At 41.2% G+C, this 17,831-nt stretch overlaps 1 protein-coding gene across 1 annotated transcript in view; it reads left to right on the top strand.

The window, feature by feature from the left end:
* LOC122542599 (A disintegrin and metalloproteinase with thrombospondin motifs 12-like) overlaps positions 1–17,831 on the top strand; it is a 565,140-nt gene that overhangs the window by 277,244 nt on the left and 270,065 nt on the right. Inside the window, exon 10 of the mRNA XM_043680588.1 lies at positions 12,951–13,043. Within this exon, the coding sequence (XP_043536523.1) occupies positions 12,951–13,043 (93 nt within the window). The remainder of the gene's footprint in view (positions 1–12,950; positions 13,044–17,831) is intronic.

The raw sequence follows: 17,831 nt of genomic DNA, 5'->3' as shown, positions 1-17,831 counted from the left end.
GAGTTGGACCAAAGGGTCTGTTTCTATGCTGTACATTTTTATGACAGAGGAGTTTAGAATGATGCTGAACGTTGTACAAACATCCCTGCTTTTGACTTTACAATGGAGTAGCAGAAGGTGGTTGGGCCTAGGACATCTGCATAGATGTCATGGAGCTGAGATGACTAACCTTCTAGAACCATTTCCTACCTATGTGTCAGGTCTGTCTTCAACTAGCAGAGAGTTTGCCCCAATACTTAATAATTCCAGCCTTGCTAGGGCTCTTTCATGTCACATACCATCCTTCAGCTGATGAATCAATACTCCTTCATGTTGAACAACACTCGGGGGAAGCACTGAGAGTGGCAAAGGTGCAAGATATACTGTGAATAGAGGATTTCAATATCCCTCACAAACAGTGGCTCAGCAGCAATGCTACTGATCGAGCTGGTTGATTTGAGTAGGTCTGCACAGGTGATGAGAATACCAACAAGAGGGAAAAGCATAGTTGACCTCATTCTTAGCAATCTGCTGGCTGCAGATGCATCTGTCCATGACAATATCAGTAAGATTGACCACTGCACAGTCCTCCATAGTGGAAACAAAGTACTGCCTTCCCACTGAGATTACCCTCCTTCATGTTGTATGGCACTGTCACCATGCTGGATGGGACAGATTTGGAATGGATCCACCAGCCCAAGAACTGGATATCCATGAGGTGTTGTGTGCCATTAACAGCAGCAGATTTGTACTTTAGCATAATCTGTAACTTATGGCCTGGCATATTCCCCACTCAACCAAGTCAAAGGTCAACCCTAATACAATGGAGAGTGCAGGTGGGCATGCCAGGCATACCTAAGAATGAGGTGTCAACCTAGTGAAACTATCAACAGGATTACTTGTGTGCCAAACATTAAAACAGAAAGTGATAGAAAGATTCCAGTGATTCACAACTGATGGACCAAATATAAGCTCAGCAGTCCTGCCATATCCATTTGTGAATGGCAGTGGACAATTAAATAATTCACTGGAGGAGGAAGCTCCACACTATCCCCATCCTTAATGATTGAACACAGCACATCAGTGCAAAAGATAAGGCCGAAGCTTTTGCGGCCGTCTTTAGCCAGAAGTACCAAGAGGATGATCGATCTCAGCCTCTTCCAGTAGTCCCCAGCATCATATTAGCAGTTTTCAACCAATTTGATTCACTCCAGCGGTATCAAGAAATGGTTGGAGGCACTGGATACTGCAAAGGCTATATGTACTGACAACGTTCCAGCAACATTACTGAAGACTTGTGCTCCAGAGCTTACCTAGCTCATAGCCAAGCTGTTTCAGTACAGTTATAATGCTGCCATCTCTCTGACAATGTGAAGAGATAGCCCAGGTATGCCCTATACATAAAAAGCAGAACAAATGCAACCCGGCCAATTGTCACCCCATCAGTCTATTCTCAATCATTAGTAAAGTGATGGAATGTGTCATCAGGCAGGACCTGCTCAGCAATAACCGGCTCAGTGACACCCAGCTTGGGTTCTGCCAGGGCCAATTAGCTCTTGACCTCATTACAGACTTGGTTCAAACATGGATAAAAGAGCTGAATTCCAGAGGTGAGGTGAGAGTGACAGCTCTTGACATCAAAGCTGCATTTGACCACATGTGGCATTAAGGGGCCTGAGCAAAGCTGAAATAAATAGGCAGCAGAAGGCAAACTCTTTCCTGTTTAGACACATACCAGACACAGGAAAATTGTTGTACTTGTTCGAGGTCAGTCATTTCAGCTCCAGGACATCTCTGCAGGAGTTTCTCAGGATAGTGTCCTAGGCTCAACCACCTTCTTCATCAATGACCTTCTCTCCAGCATAAGATCAGAATTTGATGCACTGCAAAAATTCTCCAAGACTCATTAGACAGTATGTTCCAAACCCATGACCACGTTTGTCTAGAAGGACAAGGGCAACAGATGCATGGGAGCAACACTACCTGCAATATCCTCTCAAATCAGTCAACATCCTGACTTGGAAATGTATCACCGATCCTTCAGTATCATTGGGCCAAAATTCTGGAATTCCCTCCCTAATGGCCTTATGGATCAACCTACAGCAAATGGACTGCAGCATTTCAAGAAGGCAGCTCACCACCACCTTCTCAAGGGCAACTAGGGATGAGTAATACATGCTGGCCAGCCAGTGATGCCCACATCTTGTGAATGAATTAAAGAAAAACCTCACGGTATGAAATTTTGAGAAAAGAAGACACACTACAGACTGTAATATAAATTTCCCCGTTTCAACTTATTTCACCAAGTTCCCACTCTGAGAAGGTGTGCTGATTATTGTTTGTGTGCATTTGATTGAATATGGAACTGTGCCATTTTTATCTGTACCTCAGTGGGACTGGAATGTGCAGCATGAATTTTCATGGACTTCATTCTCATTTTACTGCATCACTTAAGACTTAACTGGTCTCATATATATCACAGACTGCAAATATTCTTCACTTTGTAAAGTGAAATACATTTAAATTGATTTTAGCTTAATACATACACATTGCTTCCTTGAAAATGTTGAGAGCTTTCTATATTTCAGGCAATTGCATTAGTATATCATTTTGTTTAAATATTTCATGCTGGTAATATGGACATCAAAAATTCAACACTTTGTGGTATTTATCCAAAGATGCATATCTAGTTACTGCTGGGGAATGCTGCACCTTTAAAGATGTATAGCATACAATAGGTAAATCTATAGTGGCCCAAGTTTACTCGATTACTAAATTGTGTCCTTAATGTGACATAGACTTTGATGATCATTATTACAAATGTTGAAGCACATTTAATATATGCCCATGTTGTTGTGGATAATATTCTATTGTAAAACTTCTGGCATAATATCCACTTAATCATACATTGTAGGTAGAAAAAATGGAATTTGTGGCATTGGAGAGACTGAAATAGGTTTGGAGAAGAAGCTGAGTGGTTGCAGTTGTACAAGCTGACCCCATGTTGAGAGAAAAAAAAATCAACAAGGCAAAGAATATTTAATGTAATCAAATGCAGGAATGTAAGATCGTTGTGGGATTCCCAAAGTGAGAGTGGTAGGAAAGCAATTGCTGAGGGTGTTGTCCATATTGGATAGGTGAGAGGAAAAGGGCAAAACTCAGTCAGACCCCTATCCTATTAATAAAGGGAAGACACAAGAAATTAGAATGATCAACTATATTGAAGTCTGCAGGATGGTTAAATGGCATTAAAAAAAACTATAGCATGGACATGGCTTCAGAAAATGCCCATTGTGACTTTGGTTTGGACTTACTTAGTGATTTTATAGGAGCAGAAACTCAAACAAGGAACTTGTTTAGGAGTTAATTAAGGGAATATGCAGGAGAAAAATTGTGCATTTCATTAATACATGCTCAACTACGAGCATCAGTTAATAAGTGGGCAGGAATAAGAAAGTATGACATGTTCTGATCATGCAACATGCTACACTCCCTCTGTACTTTAAAAGAACTTAATGTTAAAATGTATAATGACACAATTACATAAATTCTGCGAGTACAGTCTGATTTAATCAATAAAATTGCTATTTTTATCAGGGTATCATCTTCCATTTTCATTAGCTTGACTGTGCTCTCTCAACATCTCCAATTTTGTCAAACCAGAAATTTGCCTTTGACTGCCAACTCCACTTAATGATCGGATCTCTGACATTGATTGAATAATCTTAATAAGAGTCCAGAACTTGCTTTGCTCTACCAATAGATTCTGTGATTCAGCAAACTTTCAGTCACTTTGTGACTTTTACTTTCTTTCCGAATTTCACTTGGTACTGTAGGAAGAATTTGGACAGTAGGAGATTTATTCTGCTCTCACTATATCAGACTTACTCTTTCAAGCAAATGATATCAATAACACTGACTGAATCTCTCTCCAATCTTCCCTAGATACGCATGTAGTCTCATTGCTACAATTCCAATCACATACTTCTTCTTTTCACCTCAATGGCTTTTCACAAGACCTTTTAACCAGCAGTGAAATAAGTTTCACATCTCGAGTATCATGACTCATCTTCAATGCATTTTGTTTCTCTTTGCTATTGGTGTCAGACTTCACCAAACTAAACTTTGTCCTGAAAGTGTGTTTGTGCACTAACGTGTCAAATTAAAAACTTGTGGGGTTAGTTTGTAAGCGAATGGGTAATTATCTACTCAGTAGTAAAGAGAAACATGGGTGAAGTTTATGATAATATTATGAGGGGCATTGATAGGGTGAATAGCCAACGTCATTTTCCAAGGGTAGGGAATCCAAAACTGAAGGTATAGGTTTAAAGTGAGAGGGGAAAGGTTTAAAAGGAACCTGAGGGGCAACATTTCACACAGAGGGTGATGTGTGTATGGATTAAGTTGCCAGAGAAGGCAAGTACAATTACAACATTTAAAAGGCATCTGGATGAGTATATGAATAGGAAGGATTTAGAGGGACGTGGGCCAAATGCTGGCAAATGGGAATAGATTAATTTAGGATATGTGGTTGGTGCAGATGAGATAAACTGAAGGGTCTGATTCTGTGCTGTATAACTCTATGACTCAATAAATCACTGCTAGCTTGTCATCTAAGAAATGCTTCTACAAAGACCTTTTCATAATGTGAACACATGTTTTTTCTGAGCACCATTCAGGTCTGGATCTTATGTTGGAATTAGGGTGTGTTTAGCATAACCATAAGAAGGAGACCATACAACCTATTGAATCTACTTTGCCATTCAGTGAGATCAGATAACTTCAACTCCATGATTTTGCCTTTTCCCCATAGCCATTCCCTTACTTATTCAAAATCTGTCCATCTCACTCTTATATTTACTTAATGACCCAGCCTCAAAATCCCCCTGTGGCAAAGCATTTCACAGATCCAGTGTGCTTTGAGAGAAGAAATTGCTCTTAATCTCTATCTTAAATGTGCAACCCCTTATTTTGAGATAATGCTGTCTGGTCTTCGACTCTTCCACAAGGGAAAACAGGAAGTGAAACATCTGTCCCTACATGCCCCCTCTCACCTCAATTTAAGGCCCTAAACAATCATTCCAAATCTAGCTGAGATTTACCTGCACTTCTAATCTGGTCTATTGCATCCATTGCTCCTGAAGTGGTCTCCTCTACATGGGAGAGACCAAGCATAGACTTGGGGACCGGTCCATGAAGCATCCACACTCTGTATGCTCCAATCAACACCACATTCTGGTTACCAGTCATTTCAACTCCCACTTTCCTGGTGACATGTCCATCCTGGACCTCCTCCACTGTCAAAATGAGGTCACATGCAAAGTGGAGAAACAAAAGGAAGGTGGGCAAAGAAGTGGCTGATGAAATGCAATGTGGGAAAGTGTGAGGTAATGCACTTTGGTAGGAATAGAAGAGGCATGGATTATTTTCTAAATGGAGAGAAAATTCAGAAATCTGAAGTTCAAAGAGACTTGGGAGTTCTTGTCCAGGATTCTCTCAAGGCAAACTTGAAGGTTGAGTCAGTAGTTAGGAAGGCAAATGAAATGATGGCATTTATTTTGAGAGGACTTGAATATAAAAGCAGGGATGTACTTCTGAGGCTCTATAAGACTCTGGTCAGACCACATTTGGAGTATTGTGCGCAGGTATGGACCCCATATCTCAGGAAGGATGTACTGGCCCTGGAGCGTGTTCACGAGAGTGGTCCAAGGAATGAAATGCTTAACATATCAGGAACGTTTGAGGACTCTGGGTATATACTTGATGCAGTTTAGAAGAATGACAGGAGATCTAATTGAACCATACAGAATACTGAATGGTCTGCACAGAGTAGATGTTGGGAAGATGTTTCCATTGGTAGGAGACTAGGACCCAAGATCATAGCCTTAGAGTAGAGGGAAGACCTTTTAGAATGGAGATAAAGAGAAATTTCTTCAGCCAATGAATGGTGAATCTATGGAATTCATTGTCACAGAAGGCAGTGGAGGCCAGGTCATTGAGTATATTTCAGACTGAGATAGATAGATTCTTGAGATAGATAGATCAAGAGGATCATGGATTACAGGGCGAAAGCAGGAGAATGGGGTAGAGAAACTTATCAGCCGTGATTGAATGGTGGAGCAGACTCAATGGCTAAATTGCCTAATTTCTGTTCCTATGTCTTATGGTTTTTTTTGGTCTATTGGACTAACACCTTATATTCTGCCTTGGGAGCTTATAGCCCAATGGCTACAACATAGAGTTCACCAGTGCGTCAAAATCTTCCAATCCCCAACCTCATCTCATACCTAGCGCTCCCTCTCCTCCCTGCCTCATTGACATGATCTAACCTGTTAATTTTCCTTCTCACCTATCCACTCCACCCTTCCCACTGACCAATTACAATAACCCCTACCTGTATCCACCTATCACCACCCCACCTACCTTTCCCCAGCCCTATCCCCCTCACTCTATTTATTTCTGAGCTCCCTTCCCTCTCCCTGGTCCTGATGAGGAGTCCAGACCTGAAACATTGACTCTCCTGCTTTTCTGATGCTCTGTGACCTGCTATGCTTTTCCAGCTCTACATTTTATCAACTCTGACTTCCAGCATCTGCAATCCTTACTATCTCCAACATTTCTGCATCTATGCTTTCAGGTACCTAAGAATCTTGTATATTCCAATCGGGTCTTGTTCTTCTGTACTCCACTTAGTTCTTCACAGGTTTTCACCAACTCTTACTTGTCTCTATCTATGTTTGGATGCCAAAGATATGCTATGAATTCCAAACACTTTGTGAGATTCCTTTACAACCTCTTGCTGAACCTTGGCAAAATAATGATACTTAAACTCCACAGAGATTAACTTTGATCTACTTTCAGATCATTTCTACATGTGATAGACTCCTGCAATTTCTCATCATCACATTCTCATTTTGCCAGCCATTTATGGCTTAATTGAGCTCCACTGAGAATGATATCCTGCTGAGCTACTTTACTCATTTCTCTGGCAGACACTGGCATGTCACTTGTTTACTGGCATAAAAGTAAAAGGGGGAAGGTGGCCTGGCCATGGCTGACAAGCAAACTTAGGAATAGTATTAGATTAAGGAAGGGTCATACAATTGGCCAAAACTGCAGTAGAGGATTGGGAACAGTTTAGATTTAAACAATATCAGGACAACTGAATCGATTAAGGGAGGGGTAGAATAGAATAGGAGAGTCAGCTTATGAGGAAAATACATGCCGATTGCAAAATTTTCCATAGATATGGGTGGCACAGTGCCTCAATGGTTAGCACTCCTGACTCATGGCACCAGGAACCCGGGTTCGATCCCAGTCTTGGGCGACTCTCTCTGTGGAGTTTACACTTCTCCCTATGTCTGCATGGATTTTCTCCAGGTGCTCTGGTTTCCTCCCACAGTCCAAAGATGTGCAGACCAGGTGGATTTGGGGTGCTGGGTCTGGGTGGAATGGTCCTTCAGAGAATCAGAATGGGCTGATTCCACCATATAGGGATTTTTTGATTCTACATGAAGAGAAAATAAAACATTTGTTAAGCAAAATACAGGCTGCTTCCAGTCAGGAAGTTGCAAGCAGCAAATGGGTTATGCAACAAAGAAACAGATGTTATGCCCAGAATGGCAGAGAAATGAACAACTGACATCAAAAAGCAATGATAAAGGAAACCATATTGAAACATTTAAGGAGACAGATATTGTGGCCTTTAATTGTCAAACTCAATGTTGAATCCTTTGCAGCAATGAATATCATATGGACATCTGGAATTTAAGGTAAAGGGAAAATTCAAGGATGCTTGGTTTATTCTGAGAGATAAATAGAATTTTAAATAATCTATTTGTTTCAGATTCTAGAAAGATTTGACAAAAATTGATGGAAACAAATTGCTTACTCGGTTGAAAGTTCACATGCCAAGCGATGTTTCAGTTAAAGATTAGCATGTCAGGAATCTGAAAATCAGTCAAGCAGAGTCTTTTCATCCATGAATAACAGAATTATGGAATAAGTGGCTATTGTTGATGCAAACAAATTGAATGATTTGCAAAAGCTTTTTTTTTGCTTTTGGTGTGTAAGAAGATGGTTGTGGTGAGAAAGATAATTAGCCACAAAGTAACTCATGGTCTTCAAAAATTAACTTTTTATTGCCTGTGTTATCTGCATGAAATATTGAAACCAGATCATACACAACTACAAATTTTCTCGCCCCTTAGAATACATGAAAGAGATGATCAAACATCTAGACCTCAGTGTCTGAACTTGCAGTTGGACCTAATTAAATTGAAGATGGCAAGACATGCAACCATTTACATGATGCGTACTGGCAGACTGTTGACATTAACTATAAAGGGAAGGCAATATTTGGGTGTATCTTGATGTCTGAACCTTAAAGATACATATTTTGCTTTCAAAAGGCCGTTCCAATGAAAGCATGATAAAAGAAAGCCAAGCAATTAAATTTGAAAGACTTGAGCATTAATTTTGAATTGGAAACATACGTATCAAGGTATAAACGCAGACAGGAAACCGATAGTGTTAACATGGTTTTCAACAAATGTATATTTCTTTAAAGCAAATAAATTTGGTCTAATAATACAACTGAATTAAACCTTGAGATGACCATTGTTGATATGCTCTATGACCAGACTGGATTCTTGGTCACCATGAGGTAGATGAGCTTCCACAAACCTGCTTTTGGTTTTGGATTTACAGGGCCAGTTTATTCTACTGTGATAGAGGAAATCTACCAGGTGGTCTCACAAGAGGAGGCTCTTGTATTAAACTAGATCAAGCTTATTGCAGGATAGCAGTCAGGTTCAAGTTATATTGGTATGACAGACATTGTTATAAAAACTATGAGAAGATCTTTGTTTGTTCATGGAATGTGGTGAGTCCATCATTTGTTGCCCATCCCTCATTGCTGTAGAGAAGGTAGCATTGAGCTGCCTTGGGAAGATTGGAACACCCAATTAGGAAAGAATACAAGTATTTTGACCTAGGGGACTGAGAATAATGGGCAAACCTGGAATCCTGATGAAGGGCTTATGCCCAAAATGTCGACTCTCCTGCTCCTCGGATGCTGCCTGACCAGCTGTACTTTTCCAGCACGACACTCTTCAACTCTGATCTCCAGCACCTGCAGTCTTCACTTTCAAGTAAATCATTTTGGGCCCTGATAAGGAGAAATTTAAGCTTTCATATGTAGTGTGTCCATGCTTGGCCTCAGTCAGGGGTTGTGTTATGGAGTCATCAAAGACGGTTGCAGTAGGCAATCCCTGTCTCTCAGTAGCCAGCCTTACAAGGCACCTGGACCCTCAAACACAGCACGAGCATGAAAGTTGCCGAATATGTAGGCAGTGCCTAGGGTACCAGGTACAAACCTCTAAGAAGTGGAACCAGTGATCACTTATCACCTGCACAATGATGGAATACTATTTTCCATTGATAAGCTCAGCATTGTTCCAATTTGGCCCTCTCAGTGCAACACATGGGGAAGCCAGCTATGTTGCTGAACTTGTTAAAGAGAGAACAAAGGAACTGGTGTGATCTGGCAAAATTAACATCGTACATTTGTGGTTGGATGATTGAGCTATCTCACACAGGTCTCCCTTTTCTCCCTGGAAGGAGCCAGTTACAAAGAAGCTCACTTTCTCCTTGGTGACCACCCGAATCGGATGGCCACTCACACCTTCAGATTGCAGGCCCTAACCTAGCAGTTGGCATAGCTGGCTATGTCCTGGAACAACCTCAGACTACACTGATACTGCACCTTTCTCATCTGGAGGAAATGGCATTGAGGACAGCAGACTCTGGCACCCTTCTCATTCATTCTGACAGATTCTACAGCTGCGATCTCTTCAAGTGGTAGCTGCTGTTCACTCTCCATTGTAGGTTGCTGCTAGACCAGGGCTTGCTGGCAGTTGTTTCTCCTCTAACTTGCTGTGTCTTTAAAAGGTGCATCTATCAGTCATACTTACAATTAATCTCTCAGGAACATAAGGCATGGAAGAGCTCTTAACGATGAGAACAGTCAAGAGTTGAAACCCTTACAAATGATGGGTTAAAGTGCCCCTGCATTGAGTGAGATATGTTACATTCTGACAAGGAGAGCCATAGAACAATTTATCTTCACACTTGGACATGGAGTTTCCTTTTGATGAGTGCTTGTGGAGCGGCGAGTAGCAGAGTGTAAGTGCCAAATGACCACTGATCTTTCCTTTCTTATCCCAACCCATATCACCTCCATTGTGTATAAGATACTCTGCTGCTGTAATTACAGTACCATTCCATGTCCCTGGGGACCCAGGAAGTTTTGCACTGGATGATTACATCAAGGGTTGCAGATGTCTCTTTTAAACTCACCCATGATTATTTCTGGTTCAAATGTCTGCATGCAATTTGCAAGTACTTTTGACCCACGATCAACATTACTACCAACCAGCATTTGTCATCCACATATTTGGATACCATATGCCTTTCACATGCATAATGGTATGATCACAACTTATATGAACCTGCACTCTGCAGCCATGTGAAAGGTGCAATTGCTTCTTAATGGGCAGAACTGGAGCCCAAGGTGTTTAACTGACACTGGCTCCACCTCTTCCAGATGTGTTTGCAGATTGTGCTGAACACTGCAAATACTAGACTCGGCCAAGTCATCAGGCCCCATCAACCTCCAACTCCCAAAGTAGAATAGGAACCTGCATGTTAATGAATCAATGACTCCCACTAATAAACATCTCACCTTGATAGATGTCAACAGATCCAAGTTATAAAATATGGCTTGTTGCTCCCAACATCAAGGCCCCATTGAACTTCTAATGTGATTTTCTCGGATTTCCTGTCATAGCTGACATTGCTTAGGCATTTTTGGATTCCACCTTTAACGTTTTTAATAAGAACAAGTTTCTAGAAACATAAAGTGAAAGGTTAATCTCCTCAAAAGACCTGTCAAATTATCTTTGTATAAAAAAAAGGTGAAAATAATTTTCACAATTTTACAGAGCATCCATTTGAATGCAGCCATTCATTAGCCTTCCTGTACATTGAAACTGCCAACTCAAAAGCTGGTGCTCAATGCATCTTTCTTTAGGTAACACTTCTTTCATTTCTTTAATCCTTTGTGACCCTGAAGCTTTGCTATTTCTTTTTTCGCAGGTTTTGCTATTGTAAAAGAAAAAAATCAGCTTGCTGGTAACTTGAATTGAAAGGTTTAAGGTTATTCCATGTCCTCTCAATCATTTGTGGTCAGTCTGTGAGACTGTGAGCAATGAATAAGTTAGAACTAAAATGCCCATGAAACACTTTTTTGTACATTCACACAACTCATAAAGTGCACATGAACACAAGACTAAGTGAACACAGTTTAATTTTCAGGATTACATTGATTTTCTACCCTTTGTTGGTAGCTAAATCCATGAAAGAAGTCTAAATTTATCTCTGTAAAACAGAACAAACAGCGGTGACTGTTTTTGGTGACTCAGTACACCATGTTCCATTCCTTTTCCACTTTGATATAATTTTTAATACTTGCGTTCAATGTATTCTTTTGGCAAAAGCAATTCATTTTCATTTACATAGAATGATATAACAGAGAGAAAAATCATTTGTCACACTTCTCAGGACCAACTGTTCGAATGAACTATCCAATTAATCCAGTGCCTTAGATCAGTCCCCTGTAGCTTTGTGACAAAAACAGAAGTTGCTGGAAAAGCTCAGCAGGTCTGGCTGTGAAGAGAAATCAAAGTTAACATTTCAGGTCTGGTGACCCTTCCTCCGAACTGATGGTAGCTAGGAAAATGTTGGTTATATGCAGAAGATAAGGTAGAGGGAGGAGGTAAGGAGTGAATCACAGTGAAGTTAATGTTGGTGGATAAAAATAAGATCGGAATGGAAATTCCGTCAGGAAGAGGAACAGAACTTCTTCAAGCTTGGCGTTCACTGTCTAGATGCTGCCAGACCTGCTGAGCTTTTCCATCAACTTCTGCTTTTGTTTCTGATTTACAGCATCTGCAATTCTTTTGGTTTTTATTCCCCGTAGCTTTGTAATTTTTTTTCCCTACAATTATTGATCCAATCTTTAAAATAAAAGCCTTTCAATGCCCTTTGCAGAACTACTCAGAGCATCTGCAGAAACAGCAGCAACAAAGGCAGCAACATCTGCACCTTGCAACCTGGAGACTGCAACATCATAAACTGATTTCTGATCAATTCTGATCAATAACCTGAAGATTGCAAGTAACTAAAGTTTTGACTGGCTTTGGGAGAATTCTGCATCAATTCTGCTAAACTATACCTGCCATTGAATCCCAGTAGTGTACACTTTAGGAGGGAAAATATCTTTTTGATTATGCCTGCAATATATGCTTTCTTTCAAGATGAGGCACACACATGAATTACTGGTTATTCTTTGTTTATAACTTGTAAATCTGCACTATTCTGTTGGACCGTATTTTCAATGCGTATTTTGTTTTGTAAGTGAGTGTCATAGAGTCATAGCTTCCTACAGCACAGAGACAAGCCCTTTGGCCCAAACTGGTCCATTCCAATGAAATTCTCCATGTATGCTAACTCCATTTCCTGCAATTGGCCACATCCTTCTAAACCTTTCCTATCCATGTATTTGTCCAAATGCCTTTTAAATATAAAGTGAGTGCAATAGTGTTAGGTTTTGAGGATGAACTCATGAATAAGTAACCCTCTTTATTTAATCTCTCAAAAACCTGCTGATGGCTGAGTATATTTGCTAAGTTCTCAAGAATTAAGAAATACACATACTTTCCTTTTCAAAAATGCACAGAATTCAGATAGTAAGAGACAGGGACAAGGGTTTCCAGTCTTCTTTTCATATTTATCTGTAACCAAATTATTAATGCAATGAACTTTCTTCACTCTACAACCTCACCTTAAGTTGTAAAATTCACCAAATACAGTTCAATGATTAATTCTTTTGTCTGTTTTTTTGTTAACAGAATGTTTGCCAGACTCTTTGGTGCTCAGTGAATGGCTCTTGCCGCTCGAAGCTGGATGCTGCAGCTGATGGGACCAGTTGTGGAGAGAAGAAGGTGTGTAGTGGGTCTCCCTTACAACAGGCTATTGAAATAAATCAAATGTCCTTCTGATAATTTACACGCAGCAAAATTTGCAACTGTTTCATCCAAGAGGTGACTTTTTATTTGCAATATTCAACTAATTTCATCTATTTTTCCTCAATTCTGATGAAGGGTCATTGACTTGAAATGTTACACTGAAGTATGATTATTTCCAGATTTTTAAACTTTAATTCAGATTGATGACATCTGCAGTATTTTGCTTTGCATTATTTTTAGGTTTTTTAAAAGAGTTATTTTACAAGGCATACTCTGAAACAATGTCATTGCTATGTGGTCTCTTTAGTGCACAGAGTAATTGTGATGGAAGGCATAGTCCAATGTGCACATGGACAGTAGGTTGGTTGTACTGATTCATTTTGACAGAAAATATGGATCAGAAATTTCAAATGATATGATGGCCCAAGAGCAACTAGGATCAGGTGATAGAAAAACTTGTTTCATGAATGCAATGTCAAGCATGTGATGGAAACAGGTTCACATTAAGCATTGAAAAATGAATTAGACCGTTCTCGGAAAATAAAAACAGCATGATTGAAGGGAAAAGAAGAGAATAATATTAAGTGAAATATTAGGGCAGCATGGTGGCACAGTGGATAGCACTGTTGCCTCACAGCACCAGAGACCTGGGTTCAATTCTCACCTCGGGCAACTGTCTGTGTGCAGTTTGCACATTCTCCCTGTGTCTGCGTGGGTTTCTTCCGGGTGCTCTGGTTTCCTCCCACAGTCCAAAAGATGTGCAGGTTAGGTGAATTGGCCACGCTAAATTGCCTGTAGTGTTAGGTGTAGGGGAATGGTCTGGGTGGGTTGCTCTTCGGAGGGTCGGTGTGGACTTGTTGGGCTGAAGGGCCTGTTTCCACACTGTAGGGAATCTAATCTAATCAGGGAACTCTTATTGGAGGGAGAGTGCACACACGGCAGATGCAGTTTTCCATTTTTCTGCCTAAGTTTGGAGAAAGCGTAATAAGTGATGATGAGCAAGCCATCTGCATCATCAAGATACTTTGACTTATCACAAACAGTTGCCTTGATATGAGATGAGAGGTTTAAGAGAGTTTCTCAACCTATTGCAGCCTTTAACTCGAGAAATCCCAGGCTGCCGGTCAAACTGAAGCTGTCATCTTCTGCATTCTAATGATGGTCAGTAGGTGCCTACACTTTGGAGGAGCAGGCAGTGAGAGGATTCTTTTTTTTTCTTGTCTGAGGGTGGGGTGTCAGAACCAATGCAAGGAACATTGCAGTCAGAGGCTACCATTCCAACCAGTCATGCCTCCAGTTGCCCTCAGGTTGGGATATTGGAGGCCCATCTCCACAGTACAATAGGCAGGTTGCTGTGGTCTTCCAGTCAGGAAATTAGCCATATTTTCTGATTGCTGGAAAGGCAGGTGTTCTGATTGAGGCCCTTAAGCGACCATTAATTGAACACTGAAGGGCTTTAATTGGTGGCAAGCCAAGAAAGTCCCCAGTGGACCTTCTCATGCAGAATGTAATTGGTAAGGTGGCAAGAGAGCGAGTATCTCACCAGTGCCAACTCACCCAATATTTCCCTTCCTATCACCCGATTCACCACCTTCAATGATGCAAAGATCACACCCGATGGGCTGAATGGCTGAAAGTCAGGGGAAAAAAGAAAACACAATAGCATTAGATTCACTGGTATTTCAAAAGAGTTTTTGTGTTCAAAAAAAGCAGTGATGATGAAGAGAATGGTCACAACTTAGTTGGCCACAAATTAATTTGCATCTCATTGGTGTTATTTGAAAAGTGGAGCATATTTCATCTACAGAGAATTGGCATTGTTCCATTCTATTAACTCACATTTCTTTTGTCATAACCAACTGCTATTGAGTCTTCCTATGATAATCACTTTCTGCATTCAGTTTCAGTCAAATCGAATGGCAGTTAGTTCATGGAATATCAACAAAATGATTGTAGTGAAACTTTAATTGTTAGCAGTTATTAGGGAATTATTTATTTAACATAGAGTCATAGAGATGTACAGCATGGAAACACACCCTTCGATCCAACCCGTCCATGCTGACCACACAGCCCAACCCAATCTAGTCCCACCTGCTAGCACCTGGCCCATATCCCTCCAAACCCCTCCTATTCATATACCCATCCAAATGCCTTTTAGAAGTTGCAATTGTACCAGCTTCCACCACTTCCTCTGGCAGCCCATTCCATTCATGTACTACCCTCTGCGTGAAAAAGTTGCCCCTTAGGTCTCTTTTATATCTTTCCCCCCTCATGCTAAATCTATGCCCTCCAGTTCTTGACTCCCCTACCCAGGGGAAAAAAAACCTTTTCTGTTTACCACATCCATGCCCCTCATTTTGTAAACCTCTATAAGGTTACTGCTCAGCCTACGACGCTCCAGGGAAAACCGCCCCAGCCTTCCAACCAGTAAAGGAGAGCGTACCAAATGCCTTAATCACTATCAAGTCCTGCTAAGATTTGCTTTCCCAAAATGTAGCACCTCGCATTTATCTGAATTAAACTCCATCTGCCACTTCTCAGCCCATTGGTCCATCTGATCAAGATCCTGTTGTAATCTGAGGTAACCTTCTTCGCTGTCCAATACACTTCCAATTTTGATGTCATCTGCAAACGTACTAACTGTACCTCTTATGCTCACATCCAAATCATTTATATAAATGAGAAAAAGTCGAGGACCCAGCACCGATCCTTGTGGCACTCCATTGGTCACAGGTCTCCAGTCTGAAAAACAACCCTCCAACACCACCCTCTGTTTTCTACCTTTGAGCCAGTTCTGTATCCAAATGGCGAATTCTCCCTGTATTCCGTGAGATCTAACCTTGCTAACCAGTCTCTCCTGGGGTACCTTGTCGAACTGAAATCCATATAGATCACATCTACTGCTCTGCCCTCATCAATCCTCCTTGTTACTTCTTTAAAAAACACAATCAAGTTTGTGAGACATGATTTCCCACGCACAAAGCCATGTTGACTATGCCTAATTAGTTCTTGCCTTTCCAAATACATGTACATCCTGTCCCTCAGGATTCCCTCCAACAACCTGCCCACCACTGACGTCAGGCTCACTGGTCTATAGTTCCTGGCTTGTCCTTAATACCCTTCTTAAACAGTGGCACCATGTTAGCCAACTTCCAGTCTTCCGGCACCTCACCTGTGACTATCAATGATACAAATGTCTCAGCAAGGGACCCAGTAATCACTTCTCTAGCTTCCCACAGAGTTCTACCGTACACCTGATGAGGTCCTGGGGACTTATCCACCTTTATGCATTTCTAGACATCCAGCACTTCCTCTTCTGTAATATGGTCATTTTTTAAGGTGTCACCATCTATTTCCCTTCATTCTATATTTTCCATATCCTTTTCCACAGTAAATACTGATGCAAAATATTCATTTAGTATCTCCCCCATTTTCTGTGGCTCCACACAAAGGCCGCCTCCCTGATCTTTGAGAGGCCCTATTCTCTTCCTAATTACCCATTGGTCCTTAATGTATTTGTAAAAACTCTTCGGATTCTCCTAAATTCTATTTGCCAAAGCTATCTCATGTCCCCTTTTCGCCCTTCTGATTCCCCTCGTAAGTATACTCCCACTGCGTTTATACCCTAAGGATTCATTCGATCTATCCTGTCTATATCTGACATATGCTTCATTCTTTTTCTTAACCAAATACTCATTTTCTTTAGTCATCCAGCATTCTCTATACCTACCATCCTTTCCTTTCACCCTAACAGCAATATACTTTCTCTGGATTCTTGTTATCTCATTTCTGAAGGCTTCCCTTTCTCCAGCTGTCCCTTTACCTGCAAACATGTGCCCCCAGTTAGCTTTTCTCCAATTTAGAACTTCAACTTTTAGATCTGGTCTATCCTTTTCCATCACTATTTTAAAACGCATAGAATTATGGTTGCTGGCCCCAAAGTGTTCCCCCACTGACACCTCAGTCACCTGCCCTGCCTTATTTACCAAGAGTAGGTCATGTTTTGCACCTTCTCTTGTAGGTACATCCACATACTGAATCAAAAAGTGTTCTTGGAAACACTTAACAAATTCATCTCCATCTAAACCCTTAACACTATAGCAGTCCCAGTCTATGTTTGGGAAGTTAAAATCCCCTACCATAGCCACCCTATTATTCTTACAGATAGATTAGATTAGATTCCCTACAGTGTGGAAACAGGCCCTTCAGCACAACCAATCTACACCGACCCTCTGAAGAGTAACCCACCCAGACCCATTTCCTTCTGACCAATTCTCCTAACACAATTGACAATTTAGCATGCCCAATTCACCTAACCTGCACATCTTTGGACTGTGGGAGGAAACCGGAGCACCTGGAGGAAACCCACGCAGACACGGGGAGAATGTGCAAACTCCACACAGACAGTCACCCAAGGCTAGGATCGAACCCTGGGTCCCTGGCGCTGTGAGGCAGCAGTGCTAACCACTGAACCACTGTGCCGCCCTCAGCTGTCTCAGATAGAACATAGAACATAGAACATAGAAGAATACAGCGCAGTACAGGCCCTTCGGCCCTCGATGTTGCGCCGATCCAAGCCCACCTAACCTACATTAGCCCACTATCCTCCATATGCCTATCCAATGCCCGCTTAAATGCCCATAATGAGGGAGAGTCCACCACTGCTACTGGCAGGGCATTCCATGAACTCACGACTCGCTCTCAGCACCGTCTTCCTAACCTGCAATCTTCTTCCTGACCTCTCCGCCCCCACTCCACTCCGGC

The sequence above is a fragment of the Chiloscyllium plagiosum genome, chromosome 1, assembly GCF_004010195.1.
Source record: "Chiloscyllium plagiosum isolate BGI_BamShark_2017 chromosome 1, ASM401019v2, whole genome shotgun sequence".
Taxonomy (NCBI): domain Eukaryota; kingdom Metazoa; phylum Chordata; class Chondrichthyes; order Orectolobiformes; family Hemiscylliidae; genus Chiloscyllium; species Chiloscyllium plagiosum.
This window is presented reverse-complemented; position numbering and strand designations above follow the sequence as displayed.